We start from the raw sequence: 15,805 nt of genomic DNA on the forward strand, positions 1-15,805 counted from the left end.
TTCTGAGGAGTGGCTGGTGGGTTTGAACCCCCAGCCTTCTGGTTACCAGTCAAGTGCCTTAGGCACTTCGCTACCAGAGCTCCTTGGTAGATAATAGGTGCACAATAAATATTTCTTGAATGGATGACTAAGTTGTTAGAGTTTATAAAGAAGAAATTATCCAGTTTTTTTTTTTTTTTTAATTATGGGTATACAAATATGAAAAACCAAAGCTATACCCACTTCCACTAAGTTGATTCTGATTCATTGAGACCCTCATTGGGTTTCCAAGCCTGCATATCTTTACAGAAGTAGATTGCCTATAAGTCATGAAAATGACAAATCAAAACATTTAAACAATGCGTTTTGGCCATTACCGTGGGTAGATGCCAATTTAACATTGTGGAAAAATGTGATAAATGAGCTAATCAATGAGAAACAATTCTATTTCCTTGCACATGAAATTTATATTCAATTACCTGTTATTGAAGGACCAGTTATTCTCACTGATATCATAATTCAAAGGCAATATACATTTCTATGCAATGAAGATTAAATGATTCCACATAATTTTCCTTAATCTCAATTATGTCAAATTGGTAACAGTTCTCTTATTAATCTAGTGTCAGTAAGAAACATGAACATTTGAAAAGTCCACAGCTGGATGGGACTAGTATCAGACATTCTGGATTCTTTATATTTTTTGTACCCCAGGCTGTTTCCAAAAGTGGACAACATTTAATTGAACTTTTTAATGATATGTGATTTAAATGGGCTTTAGTTCTATTGGAAAAATCAAGATATAAAATCATATATTAGCATTTCATTGTGTAGAAAGGGCATCCAAAAAATAAACAAAGTCACATTGCCATCAGTCAATTTCAACTCATAGCAACCCTATAGAACAGAATATAATTTGCCCACAGGGTTTCCAAGGCTAAAATATTTACAGAAGCAGATTGATCTGGTGGCACACTGGTTAAATGCTTGGCTGCTAACTGAAAGGTTGATGATTCCAACTCACCAGCCACTCCATGGGAGAAAGAAGGCCCTTAAGGAGCACCAATTCTCTAAATTCACTCTACAGAAAGTAGAAATAAAATAGACAATTCAAGAAGTATCCATTGTTCTTGAGCAATAGCTCATTATCTGGAAGATCTGTAAGTATGTCCTGGATTCAGATTTTTGTTTTGTTTTTTAACATAACTCATTCCATGTTAGGGCTTTCAGTTGAGATTTATGAATAAGAAATGAGAGGGAGTTTTTGTTAAAAATAACTTCCACTTATAAGTGTTTTTTTGAGGACCTACTATGTGTATAGCAGCATGCTTGACACTCTTCAGACTACAATGATCAATCTGAAGTGATTTGTACTTTCAAGGTTGTGATGTGAACAATCAAGTAATAGATTTACTTGATAAATCACTACATATCACAAAGTGGAAGACAAAAAATTCCACAGTAGAGGTGAAAAATAAGTAGTACACCTACTCCTCATTTGTCAACTATCTCACTATGTAATATTTCACATTTACAACACTAGTATAAAATCTACTATCTATTTTATACATTAACAACCTATGTTTGGTAGTGATAAGCGCTAAGGTGTGAGGTGAGAATTAACACTGGCTGTGATGGTTAAGGCCATGTGATAACTTGGCAAGGCCATGATTCTCAGCAGTTTCCCAATTATGTAATGATGTAACTTGGCAGTTACTTAATGATTCATCCTCCATTTTATGATCTAATATGGTCATCCTCCATGTTCACATAATGCCAATTTTCACATAATAGCATGGGTTTTGGAACCTAAATATGTCAATAAGTGAAGGGTGACTATATAGAAATTCAGATTAGGAAAAAAAACCTCACAGAAATGTTGTCACTTTCTGTGAACTTTGAAAATTAAGCAGGACTTACCTGTGTAGGGCATTCTTACCTCAGCAAAGACATCAAGTCAGAAACACATGGAAAATTTTTATACAAGGAACATGATCAGTTTGTTTAGATCAAGAAGTGAAAGAGAGAAGGAGAAATTGTAGAAAAGTATTTTCAATCGCTATGTGGCAGGAGACTAAAACATAATGAAGGCTAAATTAAAGTAGGTGAACTCCATCCTATAAGCATTAAAATCAAACCAAACTTGTTGCCGTTGAATCAGTTCTGAGTCAAGAAGAAGATACATGATTTAGAGTAGAATTGCACTCTATAGGTTTCTCAGTGACTGTAATCTTGAGAAAATAGATCACCAGGCCATACTTTCACAGCACCACTGGGTGAATTTGAACTGCCAACCTGTCAGTTACAGTTTGATGCAAACATTGTGTGACACCCAGGTCCTCTCATAAGCATTATTGTTGTTGTTAGGTGATGTCAAGTTGATTTTGACTCATAGTGACCCTATGTGACACAGCAGAAAGACCGTGTAGGGTTTTCTTAGCTGTAATCTTTATGAAGTAAAGATTGAAGTTGTCAAAGAGTTCATTTTACTCGGCTCCACAATCAACACCCACGGACGCAGCAGTCAAGAAATCAAATGACATCTGGCATTGGGTAAATCTGCTGCCAAAGCCTCTTTAAATTGCAGAAGAGCAAAGATTTCATTTTGATATCAAAGAAGTCACCTGGCCCAACCCATGGTATTTTTAATAGCCTCATATGCATGTGAGAGCTGGACAGTGAATAAGGAAGACTAAGGAAGATTGATGCATTTGAAATGGGGTGTTGGCAAAGAATATTGAATGTACCATGAACTGTCAGAACTATGAACAAATATGGCTTGGGTGAAGTACAGCTGCAATGTTCCTTAGAAGCAAAAATGGTGAGACTTCACGTCTTGTACTTTGTTTATGTTGTAAGGAGGGACCAGTCCCTGGAGGAGGATATCATGCTTGGTAAAGTAGAGCATCAGAAAAAAGGAGGAAGACTCAATGAAATGATTGACACAGGGGTTGCAACAATGAGTTCAAGCATAGCAACAATTGTGAGGATGGCACAGGACTGGCCAGTGTTTCATTCTGTTGTACATATATGGTCATTATGAGTCGGAACTGACTGCCATAGCACAGATGACAACAACCTTTATGGAAGGAAGTCTGGTGTTGCAGTGGTTAAGTGCTCGGCTGCTAACCACAAGATCAGTGGTTTGAACCTACCAGGTACTCCATGGGAGAAAGATGCAGCAGTCTACTTCTGTATTAGGGTTATAGCCTTGAAAACCCTATGGGGCAGTTTTACTCTGTTCTATAGAGTCACTATGAGCTGAAATTGACTTGACAATTGTTTGTTTGTTTGTTTCTTTAGCTCTGGTGGCATAGTGTCTAAAGTATTTGACTGCTAACCATAAGGCTAGTAGTTCAAACCCACCAGCCACTCATTGGAAGGAAGATTGGACAATCTATTTCCATAGAGATACTGCCTTGGAAACCCAAGGAGGGGTCTCTATGAGTGGGGATGGACTCGCTGGCAGTGAGATTGGTTTGGTTTTGGTTTTGTAGAAGCAGATTACCAAGTCTTCCTCCCATGTAGACTCCGGATGGATTCAAACTTACAAATTTTCAATTAGCAGTTGAACACCATAAGCATTAGGAGTCAAAAAGGACTGGAGAAGCAGGCTGTGATGTGAGCAGAGTTGTGCAGTAGAAAGTTGTGAGTAAGAATATCAGAGAAGGAGAAGGATATGCTAGAAAGTTTTTTCCAAGGTTTAAGAGGGTGATATAAGTGGATAGTATGGAGATAGCTTCAACTGAACATGACAACTCTTTAGATGAGGAGAGTAAGGGAAATTCAGATAAGAACAAAACTTTTTGAACTGGTTAATTGGAAGGATGGTAGTTCCATTGGGGGAAAAAAAAACAGGTAATAGAGAACAGTAGCTTTGGAAATATAATTATATATGTAGATCCAGAATTATGCATTTAGGGTACTAATAGGACACAAAGTATGTTACTGCAGGAATGGAGGCTGGTGAGAGGTTTGGGAACTAGAGATTAAGATCTGTGATCACTGTGATTTGTGATCTTTAATTCTGTCATTTGATGAATTTTCCAAGGAAATATTATAGAGATAAAAGATGATTGAGGATAGATGATTGGGTTTATATACTTTTTGTGTGTGTATCAGAAAGTATAAAGAGGCAAGGGAGGATTGTTGAAGAGGTGAGGAGAGTAGAGCATCATGTCATTATAGGAAATAGTTTTAAGGAGAAAGTGTCCATGCATGTCAAATGTATACTTTCAAATGCTACAGCAGTTCAAAAGCATAGGAATTAGGAAAAGGCCATGGAAGTATCAAGGAGCCCTGGTTCCACAGTGGTTAAGCACTCAGCTGTTTACTAACAAATTAGTGGTTCGAAACTACCATTTGGTCTGGGGAAAAACAATGTGGCTGTCTGCTTCTGTAAAAATTTACACTCTTTGAAACCATATGGAGCAGTTCTGCTCTGTCCTCCAGGGTCGCTATGAGTTAGAATCAATTTGACAGCAATTGGTTTGTTTTTTGGTTCTCTTTGTTTTTGGTGTATAGATATCTCAAATTATTAAATGCAAAAAACGCAACCATTGCCGTGGTGTCGGATCGGACCCATAGCGACCCCTCCTTGGGTTTCCGAGGTGATAACACTATGGAAGTAGATTGCCCAACCTTCCTTTTTGATAGTGGCTGATGGGTTTGAACACCCAGTCTTCTAGTTAGCAGTCAAGTGCCTTAAGCACCACACTACCACAGCTCCCTTGTCATTGTTTATTTTGCAAATGTGGTTAGAGAGAATGTGACACAATGGAAAAAAGAGTAGGAATTAAGTCAGAACAACTACAGTCAAATTTTGACCCTGTGAAGTTGAGTTACGTGATTTGAGGGAGAAATTTCTTGATCTCTCTGAGCCTCAGTTTCCTGACTGTTAAGATGAAGATAATACCTGACTCAGCGGGTTGTGATGAGATTAAATACAATTAAACTGCATCTGGATAAGAGACTATTAGAAATAAGTTGCTTAATACAATTCTCTCTTGAGTTAGTCTTCTATTTGCTGTCTTTTAACTTCCAGATGATCGTGTTATAGAAAAACCTTACCTGGATTCATAGGTGGTTAAATTAATTCATCCAAACAATGCACTGCAAATAATTGATCCTTCCTTGTGAGGAGCTGAGTGTAGAAGGGGGAAGATTGGAACAAAGTTTACTCTTGAGGGTCAGGCAAAGCAAATAGTTAAGACACATGGTGTCAATAGATTCAGAGAGGTTGATTGGTCTGAATGAGGGCTATATGTGCCTTTGGGAGTAAGGCAGGAAGATGATACAATCTAATGGCATGTGGATAACAAGCAAGTATATATGCCAATATATAATTGTCACAAATACTATGTTGTATATATATCACAAAATAAATGGATCATGAAAACCAATGTCAGAAACAAAAAAGAGGGGAAAAAATGTGCCATGTGTTAATACAAGCCTCATGCTGTGTTAAAATTTTATCCAATAATAATTGAATGAAGTCATTACTTACACGCATATCTGTTCTTATTAGTGACTAGAAAGTAAGGTAATAAAATGCTGGATGTCAATGCTATGGAAGTAAACCTTTTGTTTTTATTACCAAGCAATAGGAGAGCAATCAATAAACACTGCAAGTAATGGTAACGTGAGTAGCCTTGTAATCATGGATGCCATGATGCACAAAATGCAGAATAACACTAAGACTTCATCCTGATGAAAATGTAGATGAGGAAGTATTTTCTATCAAAAAAGGATAGTAAATTCCATTTTTAAATACTCCAAGGTTTCTTTTTCTCTTGAGTCCATCACCTAAGCTACCTTCATGCAGATTTATTATATGAAGCTAGAGCTCTGTTGTAAAGTTCTTTTAAACAATTACATGCCAAACTGACTATGTATAAGGGAAAAGGGTGTTTGGTAGAAAATAAGATCCTGGGGTTTATATATTTCCTTTTTAAAGCCTCTTATTCAGTTGGTTATTCACCCATCTCCTCCTCTCATCCCCCACCCACGTGCCTCCTGCTCCCTCCCTCTTATTGCTTCACAGGCCATGGCACATGTTCCTGTGGTCGCTGTGTTTGTGAGAAGGGATGGTTCGGGACACTCTGCCAGCATCCGCAGAAGTGCAACATGACGGAAGAACAAAGCAAGAGTTTGTGTGAGTCAGCAGATGGCATGTTGTGCTCGGGAAAGGGTGAGTATCTCTGCAGGAAAGGGTGAGTATCTCTGCTGATGCTTGGACTGGATTCCTGTTCTGACTCATGGCTTGTAGACCAGCAAGGAGCAACCATCTTTTCCAGACTGCACTGTGGGTGAATGAAAACCATGTCCTTCTCAGCCTGTGCCATATTTTAAACTTGAAAATAGACCACGATGCTTAGGATCCAAGAAAACTAAGAAAATGAAATGCATGAGATTAGTTTCATACAAAAAGATTATCAATTACTTGTAAGCTATATCATTGCTGAATGAAACAGAATTAATGATCTTACAAAAATAAAAAAGAAATATAAAGAAAGAACAATATAATATATTTAACACTTAATGGAACAACAATAAAAAATCAAAAGCAAAAGGATACTTTCTACAGTCCCTTCTGGAATAACACAGCCCAGAGCTGCAGAAAACTAATCACAAGTGACTGCACTGACAGCAAATATGCTTTTTGAAACTTCTGAGGGTAAATTACATAGATATAGGTATGTGAAAGAGGGGATCTAAGGTCTTAGAATGACATAAAAGAAGACTGCATGTTTAGTTTCTGAAACAAAAGAAAAAGGAAAAAGTATGTAAGTTTGAAAATTTTGATGCAATTTTCTTTGCACTGAAAATCACCAATTATTGCAAATGTGCATGTGCAAGCTAATATTAAAAAAATAATGAAAAAAAGTCTGTCACTTGATTTTTAACCCACTAGTTGATTGGCTAAAAGTCCCCAACCCAGTCAAACATTAACCACAGAAACAGATTCAGGGAAAAGTAACACTTCCCAATACCTTTCCCCAACCACACACATACACACACACTTACATTTAGGCCAGATTTATTTTGGGGGACAAAGATTATTTCTAAATTAAATTGCAGACACCTTGCTTTTGATTTTTCAGTGTAAGTTTCTTGAAGGAACTTTCAAAGTAATGCTGCCATGATGCATGGGTAACATCTAAGAAGTTCCTCTTTACTAGTGCCCAGAAACCTCTGGTAGCCTAGTGCCTAAGGCACTTGACTGTTAACCAGAAGGCTGGTGGTTCAAACCCACCAGGAAGGAAGGTTGAGCAACCAACTTCTGTAGTGATACTGCCTTGAAAACCCAAGGAGGGGTCGCTGTGAGTCAGGTCCGACTCCACAGCACATAACAACAACAAGAAGAAACCCACAGGAAGTATGTAGGATTCCCACCAATCTTTAGGCACTGACCTGCATGGAACTGTATATTAGGGAGTTTCTCCACTCTTCTTTTCAGCTCAGTAGCCTCCGTGGCCCTTTGTAGGCAGACACCTGTCTTTTCAAGCATCACACAGCCTTGGCTAGATCTGCATCTACCATTAAACATCTACCCTGTGTCATGATTAGCATTTAAATACCTTTTTGAGGAAGACAGAGTGGAGTAAATGTGAATTACAGACTGAATAATGTCATTATAGAACCCCACTAATGACACTGGGGTAGACAAAGGAGGACTTGGAACAAGATGTGCCATAGGTAATGTAGCCCTAAAAGACAGATATTACTTAACTCATCCCTCAATGCCAATGCTATCAGGTTGAAAGGGTTTTTTGTTTTGTTTTGTTTTGTTTTGGACAGAACATCAAAGATAAAAGCAAATGGATGCTGTGACCACATATGGTACAGGAGGGTGGTTGGAAATTGATACAAACGTACCTATTTCAATAGACAACCATGTCCTTGATTTTCAGAAAATCTGTGCTTAGCATTTGTATTTTCAGCTCTTAGAAAAAGAAGCCTTCAACCTAATCCAATTACAGTAGTCAGGTGGTTTAATTGAGTTTAAAGAAATCAGTTTGTTCCTTGTTTGTTCCCCTGTTACATTGAATCTAATCCAAGCCCCAAACAAATCTTGCACTAGTTTTGTTCTCTGGGGGCCATGGCACCTAAAAACGCCTGCTTTGGGTTGAAGCTTTGCTGGTAGAACCAATAAAGCAGGGAAAAGAGGTTAGAAGGGAGAGGCAAAGTGTGTCAAAGGGAAGGAATTTGAGAGAACTATAAAGGGGAAGTAGGCAGGGAAGGAATTAACCTGTGAGAGGAGGAAGATGAAGAAAGAAAGAAAATGTTATAAAATCAGAGGGAGTGTCCTGAGTTTTAAAAATATATTCCAAACAGATTTGAAGCCCTGAATAAAACAGAACAAGAGACTCTCTAGTTACTGCTGTTTCAAATTGCTTGCTTTGGATGGTAGAAACATATCCAAACATCAGCAAAGGGTTGAAAAGCATATATGCCCTAAAACATGTGTGTATCCTTTAGTGGTTAAAGAGTGGAGAGTTTTAGAGTCTTTAAATCCAGAAGGGAATGTAACAGCTACCTCAAGGTTGCACGCGGTTACACATTGCAACCATGGTGAGCATTCAAAATGGTGGCGACAGTTGGACGCTGGCTGCTTTTTTTCATCCTATTCTGGAGATATTGGGTTATAGAAGAAGAAAGGGACTAAGACCAAGATAATGGAACTGTGATCTATTGTAGGCAAAGAGGATTGTGGGGATGGTCAAGTTACTCTTGGTCACTCTGGAGATTACCACCCCCTGCCCTACCGTGGGGAGCTCTGGTAGCATAGAGGCTAAGAAACTTGCCTGCTAACCAGACAGCTGGCGGTTCAAACCCACCAGCCACTCCTCGGAAGGAAGGTTGGGCAATCCTACTTCCGTAGTGATAACTGCCTCGGAAACCCAAGGAGGGGTCGCTATGAGTCGGGGCCGACTCGACGGCACATAACAACAACAACAGCCCTACCGTGAGACCCACAGGAAAAGCAACTCATGAAGTGGAACAAGAATCTTCAACATGATAGCAGAAAGGAGAAACCTGTTCCAATTATTTGACCAGGACCATTTATTTTTTGATAGATGTCATTTTTTTTTTTTTTTTCAGAATCCCCTACAAATTTTCTTAAGCTCTTCAGGGAAAACCCTTCACCCCAATTATCACAAATGACATCTGGAGTGTTTCCTCTCTCTTGATTCTCAGGCAGGTGTGAACAGTGGGTCTTGAAAGCACCATGGTGCACCACTTAACAGACCATGCACAGCCAAGTGTTTCCACATAGAAACAAGTCTGAAATGCTTCCCATGAGCTGTGAATAAAGCCGTCACCTCAGGAGACGATGAAGAAATAGCGTTTTATTTCTTTACAAATTTATAGCCAAGACAATAAATCACTCCATAGAAAAATTTAAAACAAGATACATTGTTGTGACCTTCATAACACATGGAGTAGTTAGTACAATAGTGAGAACTGCCTGCTGGGATGTCAGGTTGCAGCATTTTGCCAGACTTGATGAGTGGAAAAGAAATGTCGATGTGATCAATGAGGCAACTAACAAAGGTGCTTTGCCCTTGGGCTCAAATTTTTTTGTGAATAACCAAAAGAGATTAATTTAGTGGCCAGGTCTGCCCTAAATTTAGCTACCTTTACAGAATACATGATGATAGAATTCATAGGCTTTTGTTTATTTGGGAATTTATTTATTTGGATGGCAGAGTACACAATAACACTTTTGCCTTGATTGCTTCCACCTGATCCAAGTAATCACTTTAAATACCTTTAAAGATGCTGTTGCTTGGCAATGACTTTACATACATGTCAGAAGATGTTTTCATAAACTCTCTCGATGGTACTTGTTAGGTACCACATCATCCAAATAAGTCAACAGTGCATGAACACACACAAACACACACACACACACACACACACCCCATCTCCATCATTCCAGAGAAGAGAAAGGGCCAACGTTCTGCTTTACAAAATTAGCCTTAGCTCTAGAGCTCCTGCGAAGATCAGCCAGCTGCCCACCTGGGCTGAACTGAGTATCAGGAGGGTGAGTGGGTCCCAGCCAACTGAGCTGATCAATTACTCACCTTTCAGTAGTTGTGCAGCCTATGTCTGTCTGACAGCATCCCCTTCCTGAATGTATCCCTATCCTGAAAGGGCAATATAACCCCTGTTTTTGATTGACACAACCAGAGTTCTCTATAAGAAGGTGCTATAACAAGTCCTAATAACTGTCACACTGTGCTGTTATTATATGCTGTGTGATTCCTGGTATCACAAGCAGTAGAAGAATTTTCTGTTTCTAAGCTACAGAGCATTGACAATCAGCAAAGCGCAGCACAGCTCGGGGAAAGGCTGACTTGAGGAGAGCTAGTGTTCCAAGGCACAAAGTCAGTCCCCATTTTTTTTTTTCTTTCCAAAATTCAGTTACAAATAACTTTGGGAAGTAGAATTGACTCATCAAATCGTCTACCAATATGTACCATGTTATCTTCTAGGTGAGCTTACCACATTTAGGAAAGGACTTTGCCATGGCTTGAAGCTAAGCATTCCAGAAGGAAGAGCAGATATTGGAACAGTTCTAAAGCCAGGGGTTAAGTTTTAAGAAGGAACATGAGATCTGTTCATGAATTGTAACACAATTTTTTAAATATAAATAAAAGCTATTCTAAGTGTATTCAATGAATACCATGGAGAATACTGGCATATAAAATCATTTACTCTTGTAGAAATGAGTTTTGCAGTATAAAGGTTATATTTTTTAAAAGACAACTAAAACCAAGAAAATTCTTCAAATAAATCATCTTCCTCGAGTGATGGAAATAAAACCCTATGCATGGTGCTTTCTGAGTAACGTTCTCTGATAGTCATTGAAATCCCACAAGTTTTCTTCACTGGTAGATATTTGCTAATGATTTGTTAAATAAACAGTTGACTGCTGAACAATTCTATGATTAGAAATTTGAAAGAAAGTCTTTAAAGTTAGAATAAGTAAAATTATAAAATAAGAGAACTCTATACCTGGATGAGATCAAGAGGGAGCCACCATCCCTTGCAGACTGACTTGGGAGGGCCAGCTCACTGGGTCCTGAGAACCAACCAGGCTGTCAATCACTCAGCAGTACTGACGTCTAGATTTTACCCAAAAGCATGAAAATCAGTGTAGCTGCTGAGAAAGGTAAGTCGAAAAAAAGTAAAATCATTCTGTGGTCAAGCAAGAAGTTAAAAGTAATGGGAAACACAATTCTCAGTATATAAATCTATCTCCCTGACAAGGAATGGTGAGAGTTTCATTTGGTCATTGGGGATTCTTGTAGCTAAAATGCTTGTACCAGTTTCCATGACATTACATTGCGTTGATGCTTGGGACACATTTACATGATTCTTTTCATAAAATTATGACTATAACTTTCTTTTCTTAATCACTCGAATTCTTAACCTATTTTTAAATACTATGTAGTTTAGATTATTTCCTGCTTTCCTCTCCTCCAATACATTTTGAATTACCAAGGCTGGAATTTTGTTAAATATGTCAAAATACTTTGTATTTTCTTTTAAACTGATTTTTGACCTGAAATGTTAATGATAACATCTTTAGTGAAAGGGAAGCATACTTGGTAGGAACAAGCAACTCTAGGAACTATGAGAAACGGGAAGTTGTGTGTGTGTGTACACATGTGCATACATAGACATGCGCATACTTAATTTTAAAGTTACCAGCCTTCCCAGTTGTCTTTACTGCAGTCATAGAAGTAATTTTTACATATGAAGATTTGTAACTTATAAGTTAATGACATCTAGATTGAGAGAATGTTCTTCGCTATGTGAGAGCATTTAATTAATATATTTTCTTTCTTTTTGAAGATAACATTAATAGAGTTATTTTGCAGTAACCCAATATATTTTTAATACTCGAAGAAGAAATTTTATAATTAGGTATGAATAAGAGGAGAAAGGTAAGAAATAATCGGAAGGGTGGTCAAATGTAGAACCTCATAAAGGGTGGGCATTTCAACGGGACTGATTATGGCAGGGAATCCTGAGGATAATGTCTGAAAAGTAAAATATATGTGAGTTACTGTGTGTGGTCTGTTGGCAATTCACTTAGCTACTCTACATGCATGTGTGTCCCTACTTTAAAAAACTCATACAAACAAAAATCTAAAATTATAAGTACAATAATTTAGAAGGTATTTTGATTAGAAGATGCATCTTCATTTAATAGAATTTACTATTAGATTCCTTTAAAAACAACACTTTTAAAGCATAAAAATTCCACTTAGGGAAAAGATATTTATTTTTTAACTCATTTTTGGAAGGCTTTCTATAAGAATCAGCCACATTTCACCATCATTGATATTTTAACCAGACTAGGCCATGGAACATCTGCTCAAGACTAATTGCAACTATCTAGATCTATGATGAAGCCTTTCCTGGATAATCTTTGTGAATTACAATAAGCAAAGCTCCCCTCTGAGCAACTGCCTACTCAATAGGCTTTTACCTTTGTCAGTGCATTGACAGTATTCTATTCTAGACTGAAAACCTTTAGGTACATGGTGTCTGTGAGCAATATGTTTTATGATTTCAGGTGCTTGTCACTGTGGAAAGTGCATTTGTTCCACCCAGGAATGGTATGTTTCAGGGGAACTCTGCGACTGTGATGACAGGGACTGTGACAAGCATGATGGTCTCATTTGTACAGGTGCAGTATTGATCCATTCTTTATCATTCTATTCCACAGTTTACAATAAAGTCAAATTATACCCTCCACAGAATGCTTTAGATGGAGGAACAGAAGGACTTCCATTAATCAAGATCCATCTCTTAATTGGCTGATTCCAAGTCTGGAACAGGGAAAGTACAAGATGAGACTGGAACATCTTAGAAAGTAATAAAGTCCTTGGACAATCACAGAGACATTTTAAAAGGATACAGAAGAATGCTTGAAGGGCTTCCCACAGACCAAATGTAGGACAATTTGATATCAAAATAATAATGAGTGTAAGAAATTATAGCCCCCTGAATAAAACAGGAAACCAGGAATCTCTGTAGATATAAATTAATAAATTAAAAGTTTAGTGAGAAATTGGAAAGAAAAAAAAAAAAGATCCATCTCTTAATATGAAGTAACTATGTAAGGAGTTTTGGTGGTGCAGTGTCTAAGGCATTTGACTGCTAACCAGAAGGTTGGTGCTTCAAACCCATGAGACACTCCATGAAAGGAAGATGGGGCACAATCTATTTCCATAAAGATTTACCACCTGGCAAAACCAATGGGTGCTGCTATGAGTTGGAATCAACTCAACGGCAGAGGGTTTGGTTTTGGTTTTGGGGCATTTGATTTATTATCAAAGCCAATTATTCCCAGGAATGGAAGAATTCAAGAGAATGATATCAAATTATATGACTTTAAGAAATACCCACAAAGTAGTTTCTCTCTCCTCCCTTGACCTCCAAAAGTCACAATTATGAAGGGATATATTGAAAAGAGGAGACTTGCCTTGATAACCACTTTACTTTGAGCATGGTGGAAGGAACAGAATAGCACTTTAAACTGGACCTAGGTACCAATAGTTCAAAGATGGTTGAGGTATTGGTTGGTGTTTTTAGGGAATGATGTGTGTGTATGTGTGTGTGTGTGTGTGTGTCTGTGCAGAGGTTGTGAAACAGACTTAGCTGTGTAATATCTACTGGTATTCTACATTGCTGAGACTTAATAATTTCTTGTAAATATAATTGATTAACAAGTTCGAAGGGAAATAGAGAAATACATGTTTGTTCTCCTGGCTTCCAGCTTAAGGTAAAAGGTAGATATTTGTGTGTGCCATTAGGGGCATTTGATTTGATACAAACTTTTCTGGCCCTTCTTACAAGGTTCCTCTTCTAGACGATTTCTTGACTTGCCATGTATTATGTCAATCAGCTGTATGGGTTTTTTCAGTATTTATTCATAAGATGTAACTTGTTCTCTAACAGAAAACAAAAATATGACATGTGAGCTCAGCTACGACGACACAGGACGGTCACTGCTTGATTGATCCTATATGAGCGCAAAAACTAAACTTGACTGATAGTGACCCCTCCTTGGGTTTCCAAGGCGGCATCTCTATGGAAATAGATTGCCCAATCTTCCTTCCGAAGAGTGGCTAGTGGGTTTGAACAACCAACCTTCTGGTTAGCAGTCAAATGCTTTAGGCACTATGCCACCAGAGTTCCCATAGTTGCTTAATAAAATGTAAAGACCTCTCTCTGCACAACAAGAAAATTGTTAAAGATAAGTGAAATGGTTTTTATTTTGGAAAGCTATTATTTATTGTAACATTTTAACTTGGTGCATTTAGATCATAATAATGATTCCTGTGTATATTTTGTTGCAGGGAATGGAATATGTAGCTGTGGAAACTGTGAATGCTGGGATGGCTGGAATGGAAATGCTTGTGAGATATGGCTTGGCACAGACTATCCTTAACAGTTCCACAGGAGAGGACTGGAATCTTCATGTTTTTAGGCCATTAGAACATATGCATGCCAAGGAAACCATGTATAATCACCACTAGAACAGGTCAAACAGACTATTGTATGTTTTTCTATTTCTGAATGCCTAGATGAAATTTGGCCACCCATTAGAAATAAGTTCAGCAAACTCTGATACAGATAGCACTAGAGAGAATTTTTCCCCTACAATTATATCAGTGGTTCACAACCAGGACAATTTTGCCCAGAGAAGATATTTGGGAATGTTTGCAGACAATTTTGATTTTTACACTGGTGGAGGAGGTGCAAAGGCATCTAGTGAGTGCCAAGGCTGCTGCTAATATTCTAAATGTACAGGAGAGCCCCACAACAAAGAATTATCTGACTCCCAATGTCAATAATGCTAAAAAGTTGAGAAACCCTGAATTACATGGTTGTTGGAAATGCAAATCTCTGTACAAGAAAGAACATAATAGAGACTAAGGGAAATATACGTTCCCTGTAAAGCCATTGATCAGATTTTTCCAGAATTCTTTATCACACACGGGTTTCCATAGAACAATGAACATGAATGCATATGAAGTGCAATATCAGAGGGGTGGAGACAGATCAGATCACTGGTACTTTAGAAGGGAAAAAACTGGTCATTTTTTGCCATTAATTCATATGTCTACTCTCACTTTAACTTCATAAAAGAAGAATTTTAAGATGAAGAAAGAAATATGAAAACTATACAATTTAACATTTTTAATAAATAGTGATATAAATTATTTACAGTCTTTGTCAATACATATTTACCTACTCATCATTAAAGAAAAGGAGAAATAAATGATTATTCAGAGGTATCCATTTTAGGCTATTAGCACTAAGAGATCATATTTTTTATACTGGGCAGGAGTTATATGTACAAGATAACAGATTTTTCACTATTTAAATTGTTCCTTGGTAACTTGGCCTTTTGGAAAGGAAAATATCTAGTTAGGTATATGATGGGCATGGTATAGTCAGGTTTATGATGGCATACACTAATTTACCTTAAAAGACACTCATTTTTTGTAAAGATGCATTACTTAACTGGAAAAATAGGGTCATGAAAACAAGTCAGGAAGAGATACTATGGTAAAATGGCACCAATCTCAAAATCTGAGAGGACCAAAAAAAAAAATATATATATATATATATATATATACACACACACACATATATATATATATGGCTTTAATAGTAATTACAAATAAGCACTCAGTGGTAGAAACAAAATTTTTATTTTTTTCAACGCTGAAATTTTGCCTTATATGAAATTCACATCGAATTATGAAAATGTACAACTGGGACTTCTCTTACA

At 37.5% G+C, this 15,805-nt stretch overlaps 1 protein-coding gene across 1 annotated transcript in view; it reads left to right on the forward strand.

Moving 5' to 3' along the window:
* Positions 1-14,455, forward strand: part of ITGBL1 (integrin subunit beta like 1) — a 396,418-nt gene extending 381,963 nt beyond the window's left edge. Inside the window, exons 9-11 of the mRNA XM_007953815.2 lie at positions 6,023-6,169; positions 12,575-12,688; positions 14,364-14,455. Coding sequence (XP_007952006.1) covers positions 6,023-6,169; positions 12,575-12,688; positions 14,364-14,455 — 353 coding nt within the window. The remainder of the gene's footprint in view (positions 1-6,022; positions 6,170-12,574; positions 12,689-14,363) is intronic.
* Positions 14,456-15,805: the final 1,350 nt, after the last annotated feature.

The sequence above is a fragment of the Orycteropus afer genome, unplaced genomic scaffold (genome assembly GCF_000298275.1).
Source record: "Orycteropus afer afer isolate SDZICR_OR568_19922 unplaced genomic scaffold, OryAfe1.0 scaffold00417, whole genome shotgun sequence".
Taxonomy (NCBI): Eukaryota; Metazoa; Chordata; class Mammalia; order Tubulidentata; family Orycteropodidae; genus Orycteropus; species Orycteropus afer.